The 19676-nt window shown below is 37.7% G+C and overlaps 1 protein-coding gene across 1 annotated transcript; it reads right to left on the bottom strand.

The window, feature by feature from the left end:
* Window positions 1–97: 97 nt before the first annotated feature.
* Window positions 98–18309, bottom strand: LOC126370993 (alpha-tocopherol transfer protein-like). Its single transcript, XM_050016190.1, has 7 exons — window positions 18122–18309; window positions 17433–17511; window positions 12610–12769; window positions 5430–5676; window positions 2811–2921; window positions 1378–1511; window positions 98–567 (listed from the first exon to the last, which is right to left on the bottom strand). Exons 2-7 carry the CDS (start codon window positions 17509–17511, stop codon window positions 456–458), a joined length of 843 nt encoding a protein of 280 aa, XP_049872147.1. The 5' UTR covers window positions 18122–18309; the 3' UTR covers window positions 98–455.
* Between the last annotated feature and the right edge of the window lie 1367 nt (window positions 18310–19676).

A 19676-nucleotide genomic window follows, 5' to 3' on the forward strand; every position in this document is an offset into this window, starting at 1 on the left:
ACCTAATAATTCCTGTGCAATATTCTGTCACAACTCTGTGTCCCTATATAATATTATAATTATTATTCCTTATAACTTATATTATAACGCAACGCCGCACCTGCATTTCTACTGATTTTTATGTCATTTACTTTAGTTATAGTCTCTTATTTTCAATGTTATATTACTAATATTACAATATATGCCGCGCTGTATCTGCGCTGCTACTGCATTCGGTGTGCCGAAGCCTTTACAGTCAGCAAAGAACAATGGCGAACTCAATGATTTATGAAATCAAAACAACCAGTCTATAGATTGGGTACTAGCTCCAATAACACCTCCATCATTCAATGGAGCACACTTCACCACGCTGGTAATGCCCCGTTGTGGGTCATAATATGCTGTTTCTACTTATATACCGTTTATATTTTTATTTGGGTCTAATTTCGCCGTGTTACTGAATTAAGTCTTATTTCCTAATCTATGGAGAGTGTTCTAAACGAGCCACTCATGGTGTTCTCCACTGCGTTGGACTTGGGCTTCTTCTTCAGGTCGGCCTTCCACATGTTGTCGTTCAGCCACCATTGTCTGGAAGAAGAATATATTTTTTATTGTACTCAAACTCATCAACTAACTAACATTATTAAAGATGGGCAGAGGCACACGTGTTCAGCGGGCTTAGCACCGTAAGCGCGCGACTCTTTCTCGCCTCGACATACGTCACCCGTCACTCTCTCAAAGTATTGCACAGAAAGAGACAGATGATCTCTGTCGCGGCGAGAAAGAGTCGCGTGCTTACGGTGCTAAGCCCGCAGAACAGAAGCTGCTTTTCTGTTTCTTAACGTACGTAGGTCTATAGGTAAGCTAAGTCTATTGAAAAGAACAACATAAATCATGCTCGACCCTATCATCTGGACGGACATATAAAAAACAATAGCAACAAAACAAAATAAAAAACAAATATAAATATAAGTAGGTAACTAAATCATAGACTTGAGTTGGCTAAGACCCAAAAAGTTGCAAATTGCATTTAAAAATAAAGAATGCGCTAAAATCTACAACTATAATTCACCATAAAAGCTTTAGGAAGTTTTTATATTTACTTACTAGGTAATTTTAATGGATAGAACGACTAAATTCTATCATTGAATAATCGTTAATTGGTATCTCTACAAATACTTAGTGATAATGAGAGCATATAATAAGTACGGTCACGAGCATTAATATGTATACACTTTAGTACCATGTCACATTAACTTTTTTAACAAATTAAACCGTAAGTCTCATTTAATGTCAAATATGATAGTGCGACAGGGTTCTAAAGTGGGTACATGATATTGCTCATGACTGTACCTAACTTAACAGTTCTATATAATATTTTTATATAAAATGACTCACCTCTTTTCGACAATAAGTTTAACCCATTCTTTCTGTTGTTCCTTCATACTCTGTGCATCACCTCCGTATTCTTTAGGAATGTATTTCCTGTCTAGATACTCATGCAATCCCTCTCCGGTTGAATGGAATTTGATCTGTAATTAACAATATTCTCATGAAAATGACCAAAAATTCAATGACGTTACTGGGGTATAACGGCAGACCTTGAATTAATTGTGGATACTTGATAAGAAGACGGCTGTATACAATCGACTACCTGTAGTCTACCCACCTACTAACAGTAGTACCTACCTACAAGACTGGAGTCATGAGCTGGAGTCACTATGCGGACTGTGTCGCTCGGACTTACAGCTTTTTATAGCTTTTTTTTTTGACGTGACTTATTGTAGATTTGCCGCATGGCATTAACTACTTGGCCGGACAAATGGGGAGCGCTGAGAGCTCTCGGAACAAAATTTAAGACAACAGGCCTGAGGGTGACCAGTCGGGCGCGAACCTCGGCTCAGGGCGTCGTGTGAGAGGAAAAATATTTGAAAGAATTAATCTTTTTTTTTTTTGACGTGACTTATTGTAGATTTGCCGCAGATGGCATTAACTACTTGGCCGGACAAATGGGGAGCGCTGAAAGCTCTCACCCGGTACGAAGAATTAATCAACCCTAGTGGGTTGATAGCGATAAGCGCTGATTGAGGGAAATCGTTGACCACGTCGGCGGGGTTGATATCGGGGTCCTGAAGTGTTTGGTGTCGCGAGCTGATTGGCTGCCCCTATGGCTAGAGTAATCGGGTCGTCGGGATCGTATATTACGTTCTTTGCGTCCTTATAGCGATATTATAACAGTTATAACTTTGCTTGTTATGCCCAGGAAGAAACACATGTAAAATTAACGACCTCGTTTGTTATACGACGGACGTGTCAAGCGGATGTTTAAACCATCACACCTTTAAACAATAATTATTTAAGTTTGACAAATAAGGTAAAATATGTATTAAGTAATAATATTGCAAATAGCAACCATGACTACGTGAATAGGTATATAACATAGAACTCGAAGATTGTACTCCCTTTGTGAAGAGTAGATACGTTACCTACATAAATTTCGATATTCGCATTTTGCCTGCACAAAACTGTCGTTTAGAGCATAGAGCGTTGTCGTTGGGAGCATAGAAATATCCTCCTGCCGAACTTACTAAGGTTTTTTACTTTCCTGTGATAAGGAGGGAATTTCTTACATGATAGTCGACATTTGTTTTTTTACCCTCCAAGTTATAATGCACAAGACGACTCGCGGAGCTCCGTTTGTCGTAAAGTTTGCGGACGAGTGCAGTGCAAAGTTGAAGTATGAATTATTTGCTCATACTTGTATGGCGCGCGTTTCGCGTTCACTTGGCCCTGCCAACCTCTTAATTCTATTCCGTGAGTAATATACTTACAATACTCCTTATCTCCTGAGGCAGCACAGGTCTGACAAGTGCGTACAGCTTCTCATAGTAGGACGCACAGTTGACCACGTGCACTTCCTTCACCCGCACCGGCATACCTTCCTGAAACATTCACATTTCTTATTAATAACGTCTTCTTCTATCGTGTGGGTTGTGAGGTTATGGTACCAAAGTCATCAACCCTGGTGTCAGGGTTACTATTGAGCTGAGGCCCCTGACATGGCTCATGTAACGACTCTTACTTACATCAGTAAGTAGTAGCCGGAATCAACGGCTTAATGTGCCTTCCGAAGCACGGACCATCTTACTTTTGAAGAATCTGGTGATCAGCCAGTAATGTCCTAACCAAACTAGGGACCACAAAGTAATTTTTGTGATATGTCCCCACCGGGAATCGAACCCGGGACCTCTGGATCGTGAGCCCAACGCTCAACCACTGGACCACGGAGGTCGTTAATAATAACATAATGTAACTTAACCTCACGACTATATCTAAACCGTGGTAGTCAAAGGTACATCCAACGCAAGATGAACTAAGTAACCACACCTCACCGAACTTTCTGTTAGACTAACGTGAGAGGTGGTAGGCCGTATCGCCGTCTATAATGGTCGAGTCAATCGTGTTAATGAAAACTGGGGGGTTAAAAAGCAATATTGCTATTTGATATTAATGCATTGCGCACTTACTTCTATATGCGCAAATGTCAAATTGCAATATTGCTTTTTTAGATGAATTGCTTCGATGTGACCTTTTTAACCACCCTGCAGGCCTGCAGTTAAGACTACGAAAACGACTGTTTTTTTTTTATAATAAACGAATAAATTAAACTCTTTCCGTTACAATTACAAATACAGAACTGGATCAATGTGTGAAGATGGTTAATTACGATAGTTCTTTCAATTGGTTAAAATGTCATAAGGGCCATGTTACGAGCATATGGCGCCACCACAGTCGCGCTATGATTTTTTTTTCTGTAGCCTAATCAATGTCCCACTGCTGGGCAAAGGCCTCCCCCTTCTCTTTCCAACCCTCCCTGTCCCGGGCATCGTTCCGCCAGGTGTGCCGGAAGGCGTCCAGCTCGTCCCTCCACCGTCGTCGTGGTCTACCTCGACGTCGACGACCCTGTGGGGCCCAATCAGTTGTAATTTTGGCCCACTTTTCCGGATGCATACGGCAGACATGTCCCGCCCATTCCCACCTTTCATTAGCTCCTTCATGGACCAGAAACTCTTCCAGGCATTTTGAATGCGTCATGATAGACTGCAAATTTTTCGCGCTGTAAGTATGTATTGTATACAGGTAAGGTAGCGTTTATATATTTTTGATGCCCTAACTTGTTTTTTTTGACGTGCCATGCCATCTGAGACACATCTACAATACTTATTGTTTACTCTCATTAACTACTTGGCCGGACAAATGAGGAACGCTGAGGGCTCTCACCCGGTACAAAATTTAAGACAACAGCTCTTAGGGTGCCCGGTTGGGCGCGAACCTCGGCTCTGGGCGTCGTCCAAAAGGAAGAATATTTAAAAGAATTAATCGACCTTAGTGGGTCGATAGCGATTAAACTTATGATTCATAATCGTACTTAATTTATGAATTTAGCCTAATAATAACAGGCAGCAAAAGTCCTTATAAAATGTCTCATTTTTTTAACGTGATGGCAGGACGACACAGGGAGCGGTAAGGTCTCCAAAATTCATAATTTCCAGAGATTTTTTAAAATATTCGAGGTTCGATAAAAACATTGTTTCGATTGTATACTTATTGCCTGACTAAGTTACATAAGTAAGTATACAATACTAGTTACATCTTTGTATCATACACTTAGATCTAATCACTAAAACTTTAGGATACATTACAAAAGAGTCCCTTGAAGAGTTGTTGCTTTAATATTTGTTCAGAGAAGTACCTAAGTGAAGAGTCAGGGATATTTCGCATAAAAGATACTTATGTATACAATCTATTGAGTGTTAGTTAAGTACTTACTTATTATTTTCTTTTATTATGTACAATTATAAAGGGATTACTAGTAATTTGAATAAGTATAATAAGTACCTACCTATGTTCCCACTTATATAAGTTTATGTTCGTAACTTGAAATGACTCCTTAATATGTCTATAAACTTCTCTTTATTATTGTTATACAAGATGTTAGTGACAACGTAGCGAAAACTTTGATGGAAGATTCAGACTATGATTTTGAGTTGATATCAAGTGGAATTGTTCGTCGCAGAAAATAATTTAAAAAATAATTGAGTTTTGCGACGTAAACTTCCCCTCAGTATTCGATACTATGTCAACACCCTGTATGTACAAGGTCAGTAGTTCGTAAATTCTGTACTTGTTTATTGACATATTAAGATTGACGTACTTGTTTATTGTGTATTGTATGTTTTTATAAACTGTTTATTATGGTAGTTTTAAATTCATTTAAAACGGCATTTTTTTGTCTTTATTTTATTTAAAAGTTAAAGTCGTAGTGGTTAAGGTCGTACTGACAAAAAAAACGTTCATCTTTGGAGCCTGAAGATGAACTATGTCCACAAAGCTCAACGAGCTTTCTGTTAGACCAAGTACATAGTATTTTTAAGTTAATGTATACTTACTAACAAATAAAGCAGGAAATCCCTAAAGTACATGATGTTGACTTTTGTTATGATCTTGAGAATGTAGTCCTTAATATCCAATACTATGATGTGTCCTTCTGGGTAGAAATCGTGAGTCTTCAGCCAGTAGTCAGCCTGGATCGCGAAGGTCTTGAGGAGGTCGTAGAAGTTGAAATTCTCCAGATTGGGGTCGTCCAGCTGGTGGCATAGCAGCTCGTTTTCACCGGCCTCGTAGGTCGTTACTGACCTGGAGAAAGGAATAAAGTTATAAGGTTTTCTTCTTCGTACATCATCATCATCATCATCATCAACCGTACGACGCCCACTGCTGGGCATAGACCTCCCCCAAAGCATGTTATGTACGAAGAACATAAATAAATAAATACTGCCAGTCCCAGGACACTTCATAAAAAATACCTCGTTTTTACACAGACGCTACACATTGTCGTTATCGTACACACGCATCTCTGTGTGTAACGTCTGACGCCCATACGATTGTAGACTAAAGTAAGGAGGGGTGAGGTAAACCTAGCTCAACCGCTGGTGGGGAGCGGAGAGTTCCCGTCCTATAAGTAGTATTGTTCCTTATTCTATGATACCAGTCTGTTCCTGTGTGGTTTGGTGGGGGTGTTTGGGCTAGTAGACCAACACCAACGGCTCAAAGTTCTGAGCCTAACGCTATCAACACCAGATCATGGAGTCTCCTTGACTTATAATAATAGGCTAGTTTCCAACTAGTCAAATCAGCTACTTAACGTCTTTTTTTACATGACTTATTGTAGATTTGCCGCAGGTGGCATTAACTACTTGGTAAAACGTTTAATACAACAGGCCTGAGGGTGCCCAGTTGGGCGCGAACCTCGGCTCAGGGCGTCGTCTAAGAGGAAAAATATTTGAAAGAATTAGTTACTCTAGTGGGTCGATAGCGATAAGCGCTGAATGAGGGAATTATTAAACGTCAAAATACGAAATTACTATGTAATTTGTATGAAGAAGCACACTGTGACGTCATAGAAAAATGTGATAAAATGTTGGACTTATTATTGCGTTTTTCTTGGTTAAAATTCATATATAAGTTAAGTAAATAGAAAAAATAAAACGGTTTTCGTTAGTTTTAGATCTGTCTTTATTTAGTATTAATCAGAATTTCACAATTTATCTTGAATCTAGTACCCAAGATGTGTTAAAAATGTTACTATGGCCATTCTTGCGTCACTTCTTGCTCATTTTATGAACCGGAAGAAAATCCATTTAATCCTTTTTCAATAGTTTCAATTAAAACAGGATAATCTCGATTGAATTGCTGGTACACCATTATAATTGTTTTGCAACATACTCGCTTGTATTGCGACAACTTTACAAAGATGACATAGAATTAAAACTACTATGCTCATGTAGTTAATTCGTAATCAGTCTTTAAATTGTAGGGTGTGCCATAATTAGCGTTACAATAAAAAGACACTTTGTATTACTATGGCTAAAGATAATTTCGTATCAGTACTTAAATAACACGTGTATTGCAAAGACTAAATTGCAAGCTTCTTTGTTACTGCGCCGGTTTGAAACTAGTTTAAACAAAGTTGCTTTTTACAAAGACAAAGTCGTCATCTTATGTACTTGGGTACATAAACTGTTCTAAACAATGATTAAAACACGTGTATGCTATTATTTTACTTCTAATGTTTATGTTCTTTTATTATTATTATTATTATTAATAGCCCTCAACGTCCCACTGCAGGGCAAAGGCCTCTCTTCCCTTCTTCCACTCCTCCCTGTCCCCAGCTTGCTCGCGCCACCGTTTCGAGAAGCGGTCTAACTCGTCGCGCCATCTCTTCCGTGGCCTTCCCCGACGTCTGACAGCACTTGCAGGAACCCACTCTGTAGCTTTTTTAGCCCAGAGGTCATCGGGCATTCGGGCAACATGTCCAGCTCAGTCCCATTTCAAGCAGGCAGCCTTTCTCGCTACGTCTGCTATTTTCGTTTTGGAACGCAGCGTGGTGTTTCGGATCCGATCGATCAATTTAACACCAAGGATGCTGCGTTCCATACCTCTCTGGCAAACCTTGAGTATGTTCTTTTATTTTATTTTTATTGTTTTGTTTAAATTTTTATGGCATTACAATATTTCTTTATTGATAATAACAAACACTGGAAGAGCGGAGTTTTTCCTGACACAGGCAATTTGTTGCTTAACCTCTCATCTGCCGGAACGCGGATCTCGACCAGACACAATGTAAAATCTATTGTGTCTGGTATCTCGGCAGATGAGAGGTTAAAAGGAAACTCCAATAAACTAATGTACGACTGAATTTATAAATATACATTTTTGATTTTTGATTTTTTTTTGATGCTAGACTTGGTATTAGAGCACGAGGGGGACATCCTAATACATAGCACACCATGTAAGTAAGTAGTTTTAATTAATATTGCTGTCCAAAATACATCACTTAATTTTTAGGTAGGTACTAAAAATTTATCGACAGGTTGCAAAAAAGGAGCCTACTCGAATGGCATAGGTTCTCAATTATATTATTTTTTAAATAGTTTATTTATTACTTAGGTACGCTCATGACACCTGGGCAATTGGGGCCTCTACCTGAACCTATAAATATCCACATAAGTATATTGGCGAAACCTTTCACTAGGGTGGCAAAGTCAAAAAGTCAAAAGTACCTACTATAAGCACATCATACAAAACACTTCCTTTTACACAGACACTACAAATTGACGTTATTGTACACGCGTGTCTGTGTGAGTCACGTCTGACACCGATACGATTGAAGACTAAAAAGACCGAGGAGGGTGAGGTAAACCTAGCTCAGACGCTGGTGGGGAGGGTTCTATACGTCCTATTTTTCCTTGATCATCTCCCTAGCATTATCTCGTTTCTTTACAGAGTCCACTCATCTAACCTGAAGATTTGACAGGTCCGGTGTTTTACAAAAGTGGCTGCCTGTCTCCAAACCGCGAAGGGAAAATCAGCCCAATACAAGATAGGTCACATGCCTCCGAAAATACATTTCTCGGGAATGTGGGTTTCGTCACGATGTTTTCCTTCACCCATGAGAACGTGATAATCATTTATGATCCAAACCTGAATTCGAAAACAAATACGACCATCATTGATTTAGGCCTTTGCTGGATTCGAACCTGCGACCTCAAAATGAGAGGCAAGCGTTCTACCACGGGTCTACCCTCTCTCTATACGTCCTATTATTCCTTATTCTATGCTATAAAGATAAGACTCAGTAGGCTCTGCACAATAAACGCGCCGCGCGCGGCGCAAATTATATCGAGGCCTTCGACCAATAGCCATTTCACGTCCATCTACGTAGATAGCATTCGTAACGTTTATTGGTCGAAGCGCTCAATATAATTCGTTCAATATGATTCCTTTTAAAAATCAAATCACGTTAACTATTGTGTCTAGAGCAGAAATACAATTCTCAAGGCTGAGAAATACAAAAACCTCAAAGATGTCAAAACAAACGAACTTAGGTATAAAAGAGTTGCCGTGTACATACAACAACAAACATAATGAAAACATAATTAATACCAACAAGCATAATGTCATAATAACTTCACAAAACAAGGAAACTTACGAGATTCTGTCAAAGGCTGTCTATTTAGGTATATCTTACACGACATCTTTCCCATGCAAGTTAATTTCTTTATAATATCGTGTTTTTATTCTTAATGCTATGATAGCAATGGCGTGTGTATAATGATCTTAACATTGTTTTATGTGTAATTGTAACTGGCTATAAAAAGGTCATACATTATACAATGTCGTGTAGGAGCATCACTTTGTACCAACGGCCTCTGTGGTCCAGTGGTTTGAGCGATGGGCTCACAATCCGGAAGTCCCGGGTTCGAATCCCGGTGGGGACATATCACAAAAATTATGATCCCTAGTTTGCTTAGGGCATTACAGGCTGATCACCTGATTGTCCGAAAGTAAGATGATCCGTGCTTCGGAAGGCACGTTAAGCCGTTGCTCCCGGTTACTACGTATGTAAAATGTCGATACATAAGCCATTTCAGGGGCCTTTGGCGGCTCAATAATAATAACCCTGACACCAGGGTTGTTGAGGTTGGAATTCCACCTCATAACCCACGCGATAAGAAGCCCATACTTACGACCCACCGGCACACTTAGGACAAAGTATTTTCTTCGCATTTTTGGACATGTTTTGTAAACACAACGCTAAAATTACTAACATCAATCATGTAATCGTGGCCTTATAGGGAAACCCACGTAAGCGTTTAGAAAAATCACTTTCTGATATGATTTTCCTCAACTGAACCTCGGATTTCATTCAATTAATTTCATTTCGAGTAAAATATTATACTTATTACATTTTTTTTACCTGGATTCAAACTAGCGATTCAATATCTCCTATACTTAAAGGTTGCCTGGAAGAGATTGCTACTTAGCAATAAGGCCGCCTATTGTACTAATTCTATTTCTCTTTTGTTTTGTATTTTGTTTTTTCCTGTTTGTGCAATAAAGTATTTGTTATGTTATGTTATGTTAGCGTATCTATTGCGAGATTTTGTTAACAAACACCACAATCGAATGTGATTATCAAAAAGGAGCTCACGTGGTCTTCACATAAAGCCGACTTTATGCTTAATGGCATTAGCGCAACAGCCGAGAGAATAGCCACTTATTCGTAATTAGGCTGTATTGAGCTGTATAGCCAACCAAATACGGTTCTCTTATCAATATACAGGACAATACATTGTAAAGATGCGAAAAAGGCAATGAGCTCGGTAGGTACTAACTTACCTATGTATATGGATTGATTTGTCGATTGTGTTTACGTAGGTATTTACTACTAATATTGAGGAGCTCGGTAAACGCGCTCGGTCTGCGATTGTTGAAGTTAAGTAGCTTTCGCAAAGGCCGGTCATAGGATGGATGACCACAAAAAAAACTTTTCATCTCGAGCTCCTCCGTGCTTCGGAAGGCACGTTAAGCCGTTGGTCCCGGCTGCATTAGCTGTCGTTAATAACCACCAATCCGCACTAGGCCCGCGTGCGTGGCGACTAAAATGGACATCTCGCTCATATGCAATCCGTTTGACGTGTGCTGTAAACTTAATTCTGTCGGGTTATTGGCCAATAAAAAGGGTCTTTTAAATATCTGCCTAAAATTAACGTGTGTTCCGCAAATTATGCCTGTCGATTACCCGTCCCTTTCCTTTTCGGCGGATTAGAAAATGACAGGTATAACTTAAAATAAACATAGATGGTGTGTACCGGAATTAGCACCATTGTCCTGTTATGGCTAATTGGGTACAAAACATCGACAGGAAATCACAACAACATGATAAGTTGATATGATAACCCTGCAAATTACAGTTATACAATGCAACGTTCCACGTAATACTTAGGAAACACTTACTATTTTCTTTTTCTCATCATCATCATTTACTTCTTTTTTATTATTTTATAATGAAGATGATTGATTCAAGTCATAATCACTGGATAATATACTTATAGTCTTAAAAACAAAGCGATAGGCATTTAGCCTTTGCAAGAAGTGCCTACCTAACTACGTTCATCTAAAATGTCACGAAACTACGTACTTAATTTAAAACTGAAGTGATCGGCACCTAACGTCGAGTATTCGGATTTAGAGGTCAGGAGAACGAGTTTTTTTTTTGAGACATGGATAATATACATTTACGCTTGTGACGCCACATGTGGTATTAGATGATATCTGCAGACACTTTTCATACCTAATTTCCTGGTCGATAATTATTTGTCTGGCTAAGTATTTAATGCCACATGCGGAAAATCTACGAAACATTTGCTTCTTTAAAATATTTTTGAAAATAGCGAATACACCTGTGCCCAGCAGTAGGTAGGACGTTTATACCTAAAAATCACAAGGGATTACATGCTTTCTAGGACGCTGAACCATTATTATGGGTGATGAGCAGTTTACGTGTTACATATTCTATGAATTTAATGAATTTCTTAAAAATCACAAGGGATTACTTACATGCTTTCTAGGACGATGAACCATTATTATGGGTGATGGGCAGTTTACGTAGAATTTAATGAATTTCTTTGGTATAATAATGTATACACTTAATTAATGTACTTACCAATGACATGTAGCTTACGTTACCAATAAAGATTAGTATTTATATTTGCGGTTCATCATATCCATCTTAGGACATCGTATCAAAAGTTATTACAGGCTGTTTATTTTCTTATGTTATGTTAAGTTATTGGAAATGTCCTTGGAAAAGGTTCAGTACTACTATGAACCAGCGTGCGTGTATGAAACGATTGTGGTTAATGTAAAGGAAGCAAGAGAGCAATGTGAAGTGTCAGGATCGAAGCAAATGGAATTCTGAGTTTATGTATCTATGTTAAGTTATGAAAGGGTGTTTCAGAGAAAGGTCAGGTCAAGAGTATTGTACTCTAAACTGGCGAGCAGGAATGAAGTCTTTGATGAGAGTGGAAGCGAAAGCGGTGTGCCAGGATCGTAGTAAATGGAATTCTGTGGCATCTGCCTACCCCAACGGAAAATTGGCAAGATCTTATGTATTTATTATTTATTTATTTATATTGGTACCAACAGTATACATATTTTTTAAAGTTATAAAATGCAAGTCTTACATTAGGTTTTGTATATGTGCCCCAATTACAGGTACACACTGCATTCACAATTACAACAACAAAACGTATATATCTAGGTTTATATAATTATCATCATCAATTTAAGAGCCACGCTCTTGTCGGTGTAGCACTTTCCATTCCAGTCTATCAAAGGCCAATTCCTTGACTTCCCTATAATACACGACGTTAACATTTTCTTTAATCTGTTCCATGTAAGCTCTTCTTGGTCTTAATTATATATAAATAAATATGTAAGTAAACTTAAACAGAAATTAACTTCTAAATGAAAACAGCCATAAATCTTCTTACCAAACATAAGAGTTAAAAATATAACGTATACATACTTACAGAACAAAAATAAGTATTGTTGGAAACAAAAGAATTAAAATTTAAAATGAATTAAAATTAAAAATGCAAATGGGAAAATGTACATTATGAACTTATAATGATACAGAGTTAGTAACATGCGTCAGTATCTTAGCTTTCAGTGTGTGAATGGAATCATGGAAAATGTCTGTATGTATGTTAAGTGCATACTCACGTGATGGAGAAAGCAGTCTGTAATTTAGAACTGGTGGGGTCCCTCGAAGTGTAGAGTTCAGGCATGGTAGCGCGAGTGGTGGTGAACCTCTCTATACACTTCTTGGTGCGCTCCAGGCTTCCATAGCAGCTGTGCAAGAACTTGCGGATCATCATGTCCTCTGGAAAGAGACGGGACTATTTATTTTCGTTGCCAAGTAGGAATGAATACGCCATTGTTTTAAATTTACGCGGTTAGAACCCGTTGTGTTTTAATTATGAATACGCCATCTATACTCGGAACCGTGGTAGCCCAGTTTCAAACACGCTTGACTCTCTGTGAGGTCAGGTTCACAGGAGGAGGGCAGGTTCCAATCCCTAACCAATACCACAATGATTTTAGAATTTGTTTTCGAATTCATGTTTGGATCTTCAATTTATTTGTAATAATGGAAGAGCGGGGCCTCCAAACACAGGCTATGTCGCTTAAATGGAGACCCCAATCCACCAGTAGTTAAGGCTTTATTGTAAAAGAAAATAAACATTTTTCATTTTCATTTTCATCGTAAGTAATTATCACGTGCTCAGCGGTGAACGAAAACATCGCGAGGAAACCCACATTACCGAAAAATGCGGTTCGAAGGTATGTGACCTGTACTGAACTTGTAGGTACTGGCCAGATTTTCCTTCGCGGGTTGGAAGGTCAGACAGGTAGTGGGATTTTAAAAAACGGGACCTGTGAAATATTCGGTTTAGGTAACCCATGCTAATATTATAAATGTGAAAAAGTAGGTGTGTGTCTGTATGTTCGTTAGTCCGTCTTTCACGGCAAAACAGAACGATGAATTGACGTGACTTTTTAAGTGGAGATAGATGAAGGGTGACATAGGCTGTCAGACCAACGTGATAGGTGGTGAGCCGTATCGCCATCTATAATAACGTAACGTAATGGTCGAGTCAACTGTGTTAGTGAAAACTGCACTTAAGATAAATAAATAACTCACTGGCGCAAGTCCGGAGTACGAACTGGCGCTCGCCGTTTGAGAAGCAAGCCGGAGTACCACAGGACCACAGTAACTTCTACTTTGTAATAACTTATAACAATTGTTATTCCAAATTGCTGACTTTGATAATAAGTTGACAGCCTCCGTGGTCTAGTGGTTAGAGCGTTAGGCTCACGATATGGAGGCCCGGGTTCGATTCCCAATGGGGACATTGTCGAAATCACTTTGTGAGACTGTCCTTTGTTTGGTAAGGACTTTTCAGGCTTAAATCACCTGATTGTCCGAAAAGTAAGATGATTCCGTGCTTTGGAGGGCACGTTAAGCCGTTGGTCCCGGCTACTAGCCGTAGAAACACCTCCACCAACCCGCATTGGAGCAGCGTGGTGGAGTATGCTCCATACCCCCTCCGGTTAATTGAGGGAAGGCCTGTGCCCAGCAGTGGGACGTATATAGGCAGTTTATGTTATGTTATGTTATATAAGTTACAGCAGTATTATGTAGATTGTTATAAAATATTTATTCTTTCAACCGTTGCACTGCCTTCTATCAATCGGAGGAAATATTGAGGGCTTGGTTAGTTTTCGAAATATTATGAGAATTTATGATGTATGTAAATATACATATATAACCTTATTACTTACTCATATAAGTAATAAGTTATTTAAAACTGTCCAGCTAACTTCTTTCCGAATGTTTATCCCTCTTTTCGACCAAGTTGGTAATTACTTTTCGACGTTAGAATAAAGTTCAGGGTCCTTTAATATAGAGGTACAAGGAAAAACTTACACAAATCTCAAATCTAAAAAAGATTAATAAAAGTTCTATTAAAGTTCTTTAACCTTTTGCCTACCTTTGAGTTGGCATCTTGTTTCCAAGGGTAAACAGCAAGTTTAAACAACAACAGATTGCCTGCTTCAGTTAAATTTGTAGATTACTTAATTGCACATTTATTCTACGTCTAATTATTTTAACGTGTGATTCGTACCGAGGTCTTTATTCATGATACAATCTCGTGGTTTTGTGTGCCTTGAGCAAAACCGACAAATGTGGTGTGTATAGTACATAATATATGTTGGTCAATGATTAAACTCATATTTGTTTTGTCATACATTCCTAAGCGAAGCGTGACAACAAATTCTATTTATATGGGACATTCTTAATGGTGCTGATTCCAATGCACACCATCTAATTTTATTTTAAGTTATACCCGTCATTTTCTTATCCGCCGAAAAGGAAAGGGACGGGTAATCGACAGGCATAAAATTCATGGAACACATGCCAATTTTAGGCAGAAGTTTAAAAACCCCCTCCAATATTATTTTTATATTGGCCCGACAGAACTAAGAAGACAGCACATGTCAAACAGATTACATTGGTATGAGCGAGATGTCTATTTTATTTCCCCTATTTTAAGCCCCTAAGGGGGTAAAAATCGGGTTCAAAATTTGTATGTAACTTTGTCATTTTTAAGGTTAGAATCATGTTTCGCACAAAGGTTCCTGAAATGACACAAATGAGAACTAAAAGGGGATTTTTGAAAATTAATCCCCTAGAGGGTTAAAAGGGGGATGACAGTTCGTACGAAACTTTGTAATTTTTGAAGTTAGTACCATAAACTAGAGCTCCACGCGGACGAAGTCGCGGACGGCCAGCGAGTTTAATAAGTAGCTTTTCTATCATCACTTACAACAGCCTGGTAGAATAATCCCCTCCGGTTGATTGAAGGGAGGTCTATGCTGTCCAGCAGTGGGATCTTAGATGGCTGTATATTATTTGTCTTGTCTATAGAGAATCCGTGATGGCCCTGTTTGAGAGACCAGGTGAGAGCCTTCAGCGGTCCCCATTTGTCCGGCCAAGTAGTTAATGCCATCTACGACAAATCTACAATAAGTCGTGTAAAAAAGGGTGTTTGAGAGAACGCGTGACCTACATCATCATAGTGTTTGATGTAGATCACGCTCGAAACCACAGAATTTGACTTTATGAGGTAAATTTGAATTCATCTTTGGATAATACATATTTTTTTTGTTTTGGTTTTCCCCGAAGGGTAAGGCAAAGGGAACTATGCCCATACAGCCATGTCTTACGTATTTTTTTTTCTTGATGATTAATGAAATGATGAAAGGTGATGATGATGAAAGCTAAGCCTCCACCTTCGGAGTAGTCTCCTACTCCGAACCCCAAACGAATTAACTCAAAAGTCCGCATAAACTTTTGAGTTATGAAGCGGCTTCCTGGCACGAAGCGAAAATAGGCAGATACACTTTGTTCATTGAATACTCTGATATAATAACACTGTCGCGATGTCTACCGACTAACTTAATGCGATCATTAACCACAAAACACCACTTCGTATTAATTATTTAGATTATTCAATGAAGAAAGCAACTGTCCCGTTCCCGCCAAAAAAACTGGATCGTAGATAAATTATCATGTGTTTTCCAGGATTTGTGCCCAGTTAAAGACAATAGGGTCGCCCCCTATTACATGGGACTTAAACATAGCTGGCGAGGATTGGATATAAGTACACCACATCATTATGGTTATAATACACCTACCCAATAATAATTAAGAGTTTTTTTTATTTTAATAAAATTAATGAGTCTTCCGTAAGTACTAATAACAAGGTACCATGCCCTTGATATTTTCCTGCGATTTTATTAAAACTCCCTTTAAAAATTAAATGAGGAAGTCGTTATTAAACCTGTATATCCGCTATAGTTACATTTTGCTTTTAAGTACAGTCATAAGCAATATAATGTACCCACTTTAGGACTCTGTCGCACTAACATATTTGACATTTAGTGAGACTTACAGTTCAATTTGTCTAAAAAGTTAATGTGACATGGTACCAAAGTGTATACATATTAATGCTCGTGACCGTACCTAATATAAAATTAAACAATACGAATAAAAAACATTTACTAAATATGACTTAAGAATAAAAATAACTGGTTACAAAATCGTGGTTGATAAACCTTTGATCAAATGTAACCTACCTACGTCAGCATCACAAAAACTGACACAAAAACCGGACACTGTATAATGTGTAGTCGAAAAAATATTTTTAACTTTAAAAATATATTATTAACTCTATGGCTAATTTAGAAGGATGACGACGAAGTTAATAACGAGAGATATTTATAAACGAGTATTGCTTTCTGGGAATCACAAAGCTTGGGTTCGGGTTCAAACCACTGACTTGGAATTCATATTTGAATCACTTAGCTGCACTAGTTTTAGGCGGATGAGACGTTCGTTATGTAAAATTGACGATTCAAAGTGTAACTATGTTACCTATTGAATAAAGATATTTTCGAATTTGAACTTGAATTTGATATCACTTGGTTTCCAGGATTTGTGCCCGGTTAATGGCAATAGGCTCGCCCCCTAATAGGTGTAATACATGGGATTTAAACATAGCTGGCGAGGAGTGGATGTATCTATTTACTACTGCCTACCCTGTCGCGATAAAGGCGTGATGTTATGTTTTTGTAAGTCACTATAGTCCTGTGTGTCATGGATTGCTTCTCAAAGTGGGAGCACCGCGCCGGTTAGATATCCCCTAATTTAACACAGTAACACAGTTTCATTGTTTCATTTCATTTCATAAGTATAGACGATACGCCTTACCACCTATCACGTAGAGATTTACGTGATAGGTGGATAGTGACAGTTTGACAGTTAGATAACTGTTAAACCAAAAATTAATAAAGCTACATCGAAAATAATCTGACACGGACGGGACTTGAACACGTCCCAGCTCTCAAGCCGGGACGAGCGTGTTAACCATTACACCGGGTCCTCCTCCTGTCCATGCGAAATTCTTAGTAATACTTACCAAAGTCCTGTGGGAGGTAGCTTTCCTTATCAAGCCATTCCCTGATGGAAGCGATATCTTGAGACATGTCTTGTGGCATCTAAAAGGTAAGTAATATACACATTTAAATAAAAATAATTATTTAGGTACCTATTTTCAAGAATACACTGTAATTGAGTGACAAAATCGACTATTTATTAATTTTCATCGTAATTCTTTCCACAACCAATATCTCCTAGAAAATTCGGGGAACAAGTCAAACCCCTACCGGGTGAGAGCCTTCAGCGCTCCCCATTTGTCCGGCCAAGTAGTTAATGCCATCTGTGGCAAATCTACAATAAGTCACGTCAAAAAAAAAAAGACCCCGTACTTAAATCTTTTGTTTCGTTCGCCTCGTAATTTTCTTTTCCGTTCCCGCCTTTTCTGTTTACTAATATATATTATAATATTTAATAATATTTTAAACCATTAAAATACTTTTAAATTATAGGCCCATTTGCTCGGACGATAAAAGTACCTACTTACATTAATTAATAGTCCATAGAAATTCCACCGTTTCTCAACTTTTAACTTTAACCTAATATTCATGTTAGATATTGAGATATCTACTTGCAAATAATGAAACTTCTTTTAAAATATGCGCGATCATAACACTTTGCGGAAAGAAAAAAAACTTATTAGCATTAGATAAACCAGCTATTGTGACCCACCTTGAAGTCTTGAAAAGCTTTTTAATATCACAGGAGTCAACACTAGAATTAAAAATCACAAATTTGATTTAAAAAATCACTTTTTTATGTCAATGAAACATGCAGGTAATGGTAAAATGTATGCGCGTACACATCAAGAGACCCTTGCGGATCGATATCAAAGTCGCGACTGGCTCGACTGAATCACAAACAGATCGTCACTCGCAAATTTTAGCACTAGAGCGATGATGAATTAGACCAGAGGTACACTGAGACTATTATATTACAAAATTTCTAGCGTGATGTTCTGTTGCAGGGCTACTTTAATTCGTTATTTTCTTTATTATTGTAGAACGTTGCATTAAAATATGTTCACGTACACTACGTACGTAGTACGTACATTAAACTATATATCGTTTTCAAAACAATTGGAAGTGGTGGCCCCGCGATAGAGCATCACACAGTTTCTACATAATAATACCTAATATTAATACCGTAATGTTAATTCGTAGTAAGCGTAGATATACATACAAGTTAAAAATTGGTTGTGTTGCTCTGGCAACAAACTATTTTATAGGTATGTATGTTTACTCGGTATCTTGAACATATTTTTTTATTATTTATTGTTATTATTACATAATTGTTATATAAGTATAAGTAGGTAATTAATTCCATACATAAGGAAGTAATTTCCTGTTAAGTTTCTTGCTTATTTAAATAGTTTTTTCTTTGAATTGTTATTTACTAAGCTTTAGTAACTACAATGCTAATTATATCGATTAGCTATTTAGTTGGTTTTCATTATTTTTGAGTATTTTCATATTGTATTATTTTTATGCAGATTTTTCTTGCAGCTTTTCCTCGGCTATACACCAGCTGTATAGCCACACACAACCTTGTGAGAAGCTACAGTAGTTTTAGATGGATGAGTCGTTCGTTATTTAAAAATTGACTATTTAAAGTGAATCTAATTGCTTATTGAATAAAAATATATTATTTAATTTGAGTATGAATTTGATACAATTTTCCCTATTTTGTTCGCTCTTTAAAACAATAATAAGTCATGGGTTAATTAGTTGGCCAGTGGCACACAAGTAACTGACCACAATAAGTAAGACAGAGGTACCTACGTGGCACACTCATGTGGCATGGCATAATATACATATTATGTAATCACTTTGAACATATTTACATACTGGCTTTGGTTATATTTTTTTCTATTATTATAATTCAAAGTCAAGGGCACAAGGGCTCTTAAATTATATTATTCTGATAATAGATTCTGTTAAAATATTTATAAATAATTTAACGACGAATCCAATCTAAAATCCGTAGAAGATATCCGTACGATCATGAGTGTTATGATAAGGCTATATGTTTTTTTTAAATTGCTTGAATCACGCCTCGGTACTGATACTTGAATGGTAACGCGTATCTAGGTAGACAAAATATCGCATATTAACTTGTGCAGAAAGTAAATTTTCTCAGTGTGTTCTAAACTTAAAACCGCTAAGTTTGAACTAAGCAGGTACTTATCTACCTATACTTACTTTTTTATTACGATGTTTTTATGAGC

This window comes from Pectinophora gossypiella, chromosome 11 (assembly GCF_024362695.1).
Source record: "Pectinophora gossypiella chromosome 11, ilPecGoss1.1, whole genome shotgun sequence".
Classification (NCBI taxonomy): Eukaryota; Metazoa; Arthropoda; class Insecta; order Lepidoptera; family Gelechiidae; genus Pectinophora; species Pectinophora gossypiella.

What these genes read in the sequence shown, in the direction of transcription:
- LOC126370993 (XM_050016190.1), bottom strand. Translation starts at nt 17,511, where the DNA reads ATGCCACAAGACATGTCTCAAGATATCGCTTCCATCAGGGAATGGCTT. An exon ending in CTACCTCCCACAGGACTTTG is followed by an intron (nt 12,770 to 17,432) that starts GTAAGTATTACT and finishes GTCTCTTTCCAG; the next exon opens with AGGACATGATGATCCGCAAG. An exon ending in ATTTCCTGCTTTATTTGTTA is followed by an intron (nt 2,922 to 5,429) that starts GTAAGTATACAT and finishes TGAATGTTTCAG; the next exon opens with GAAGGTATGCCGGTGCGGGT.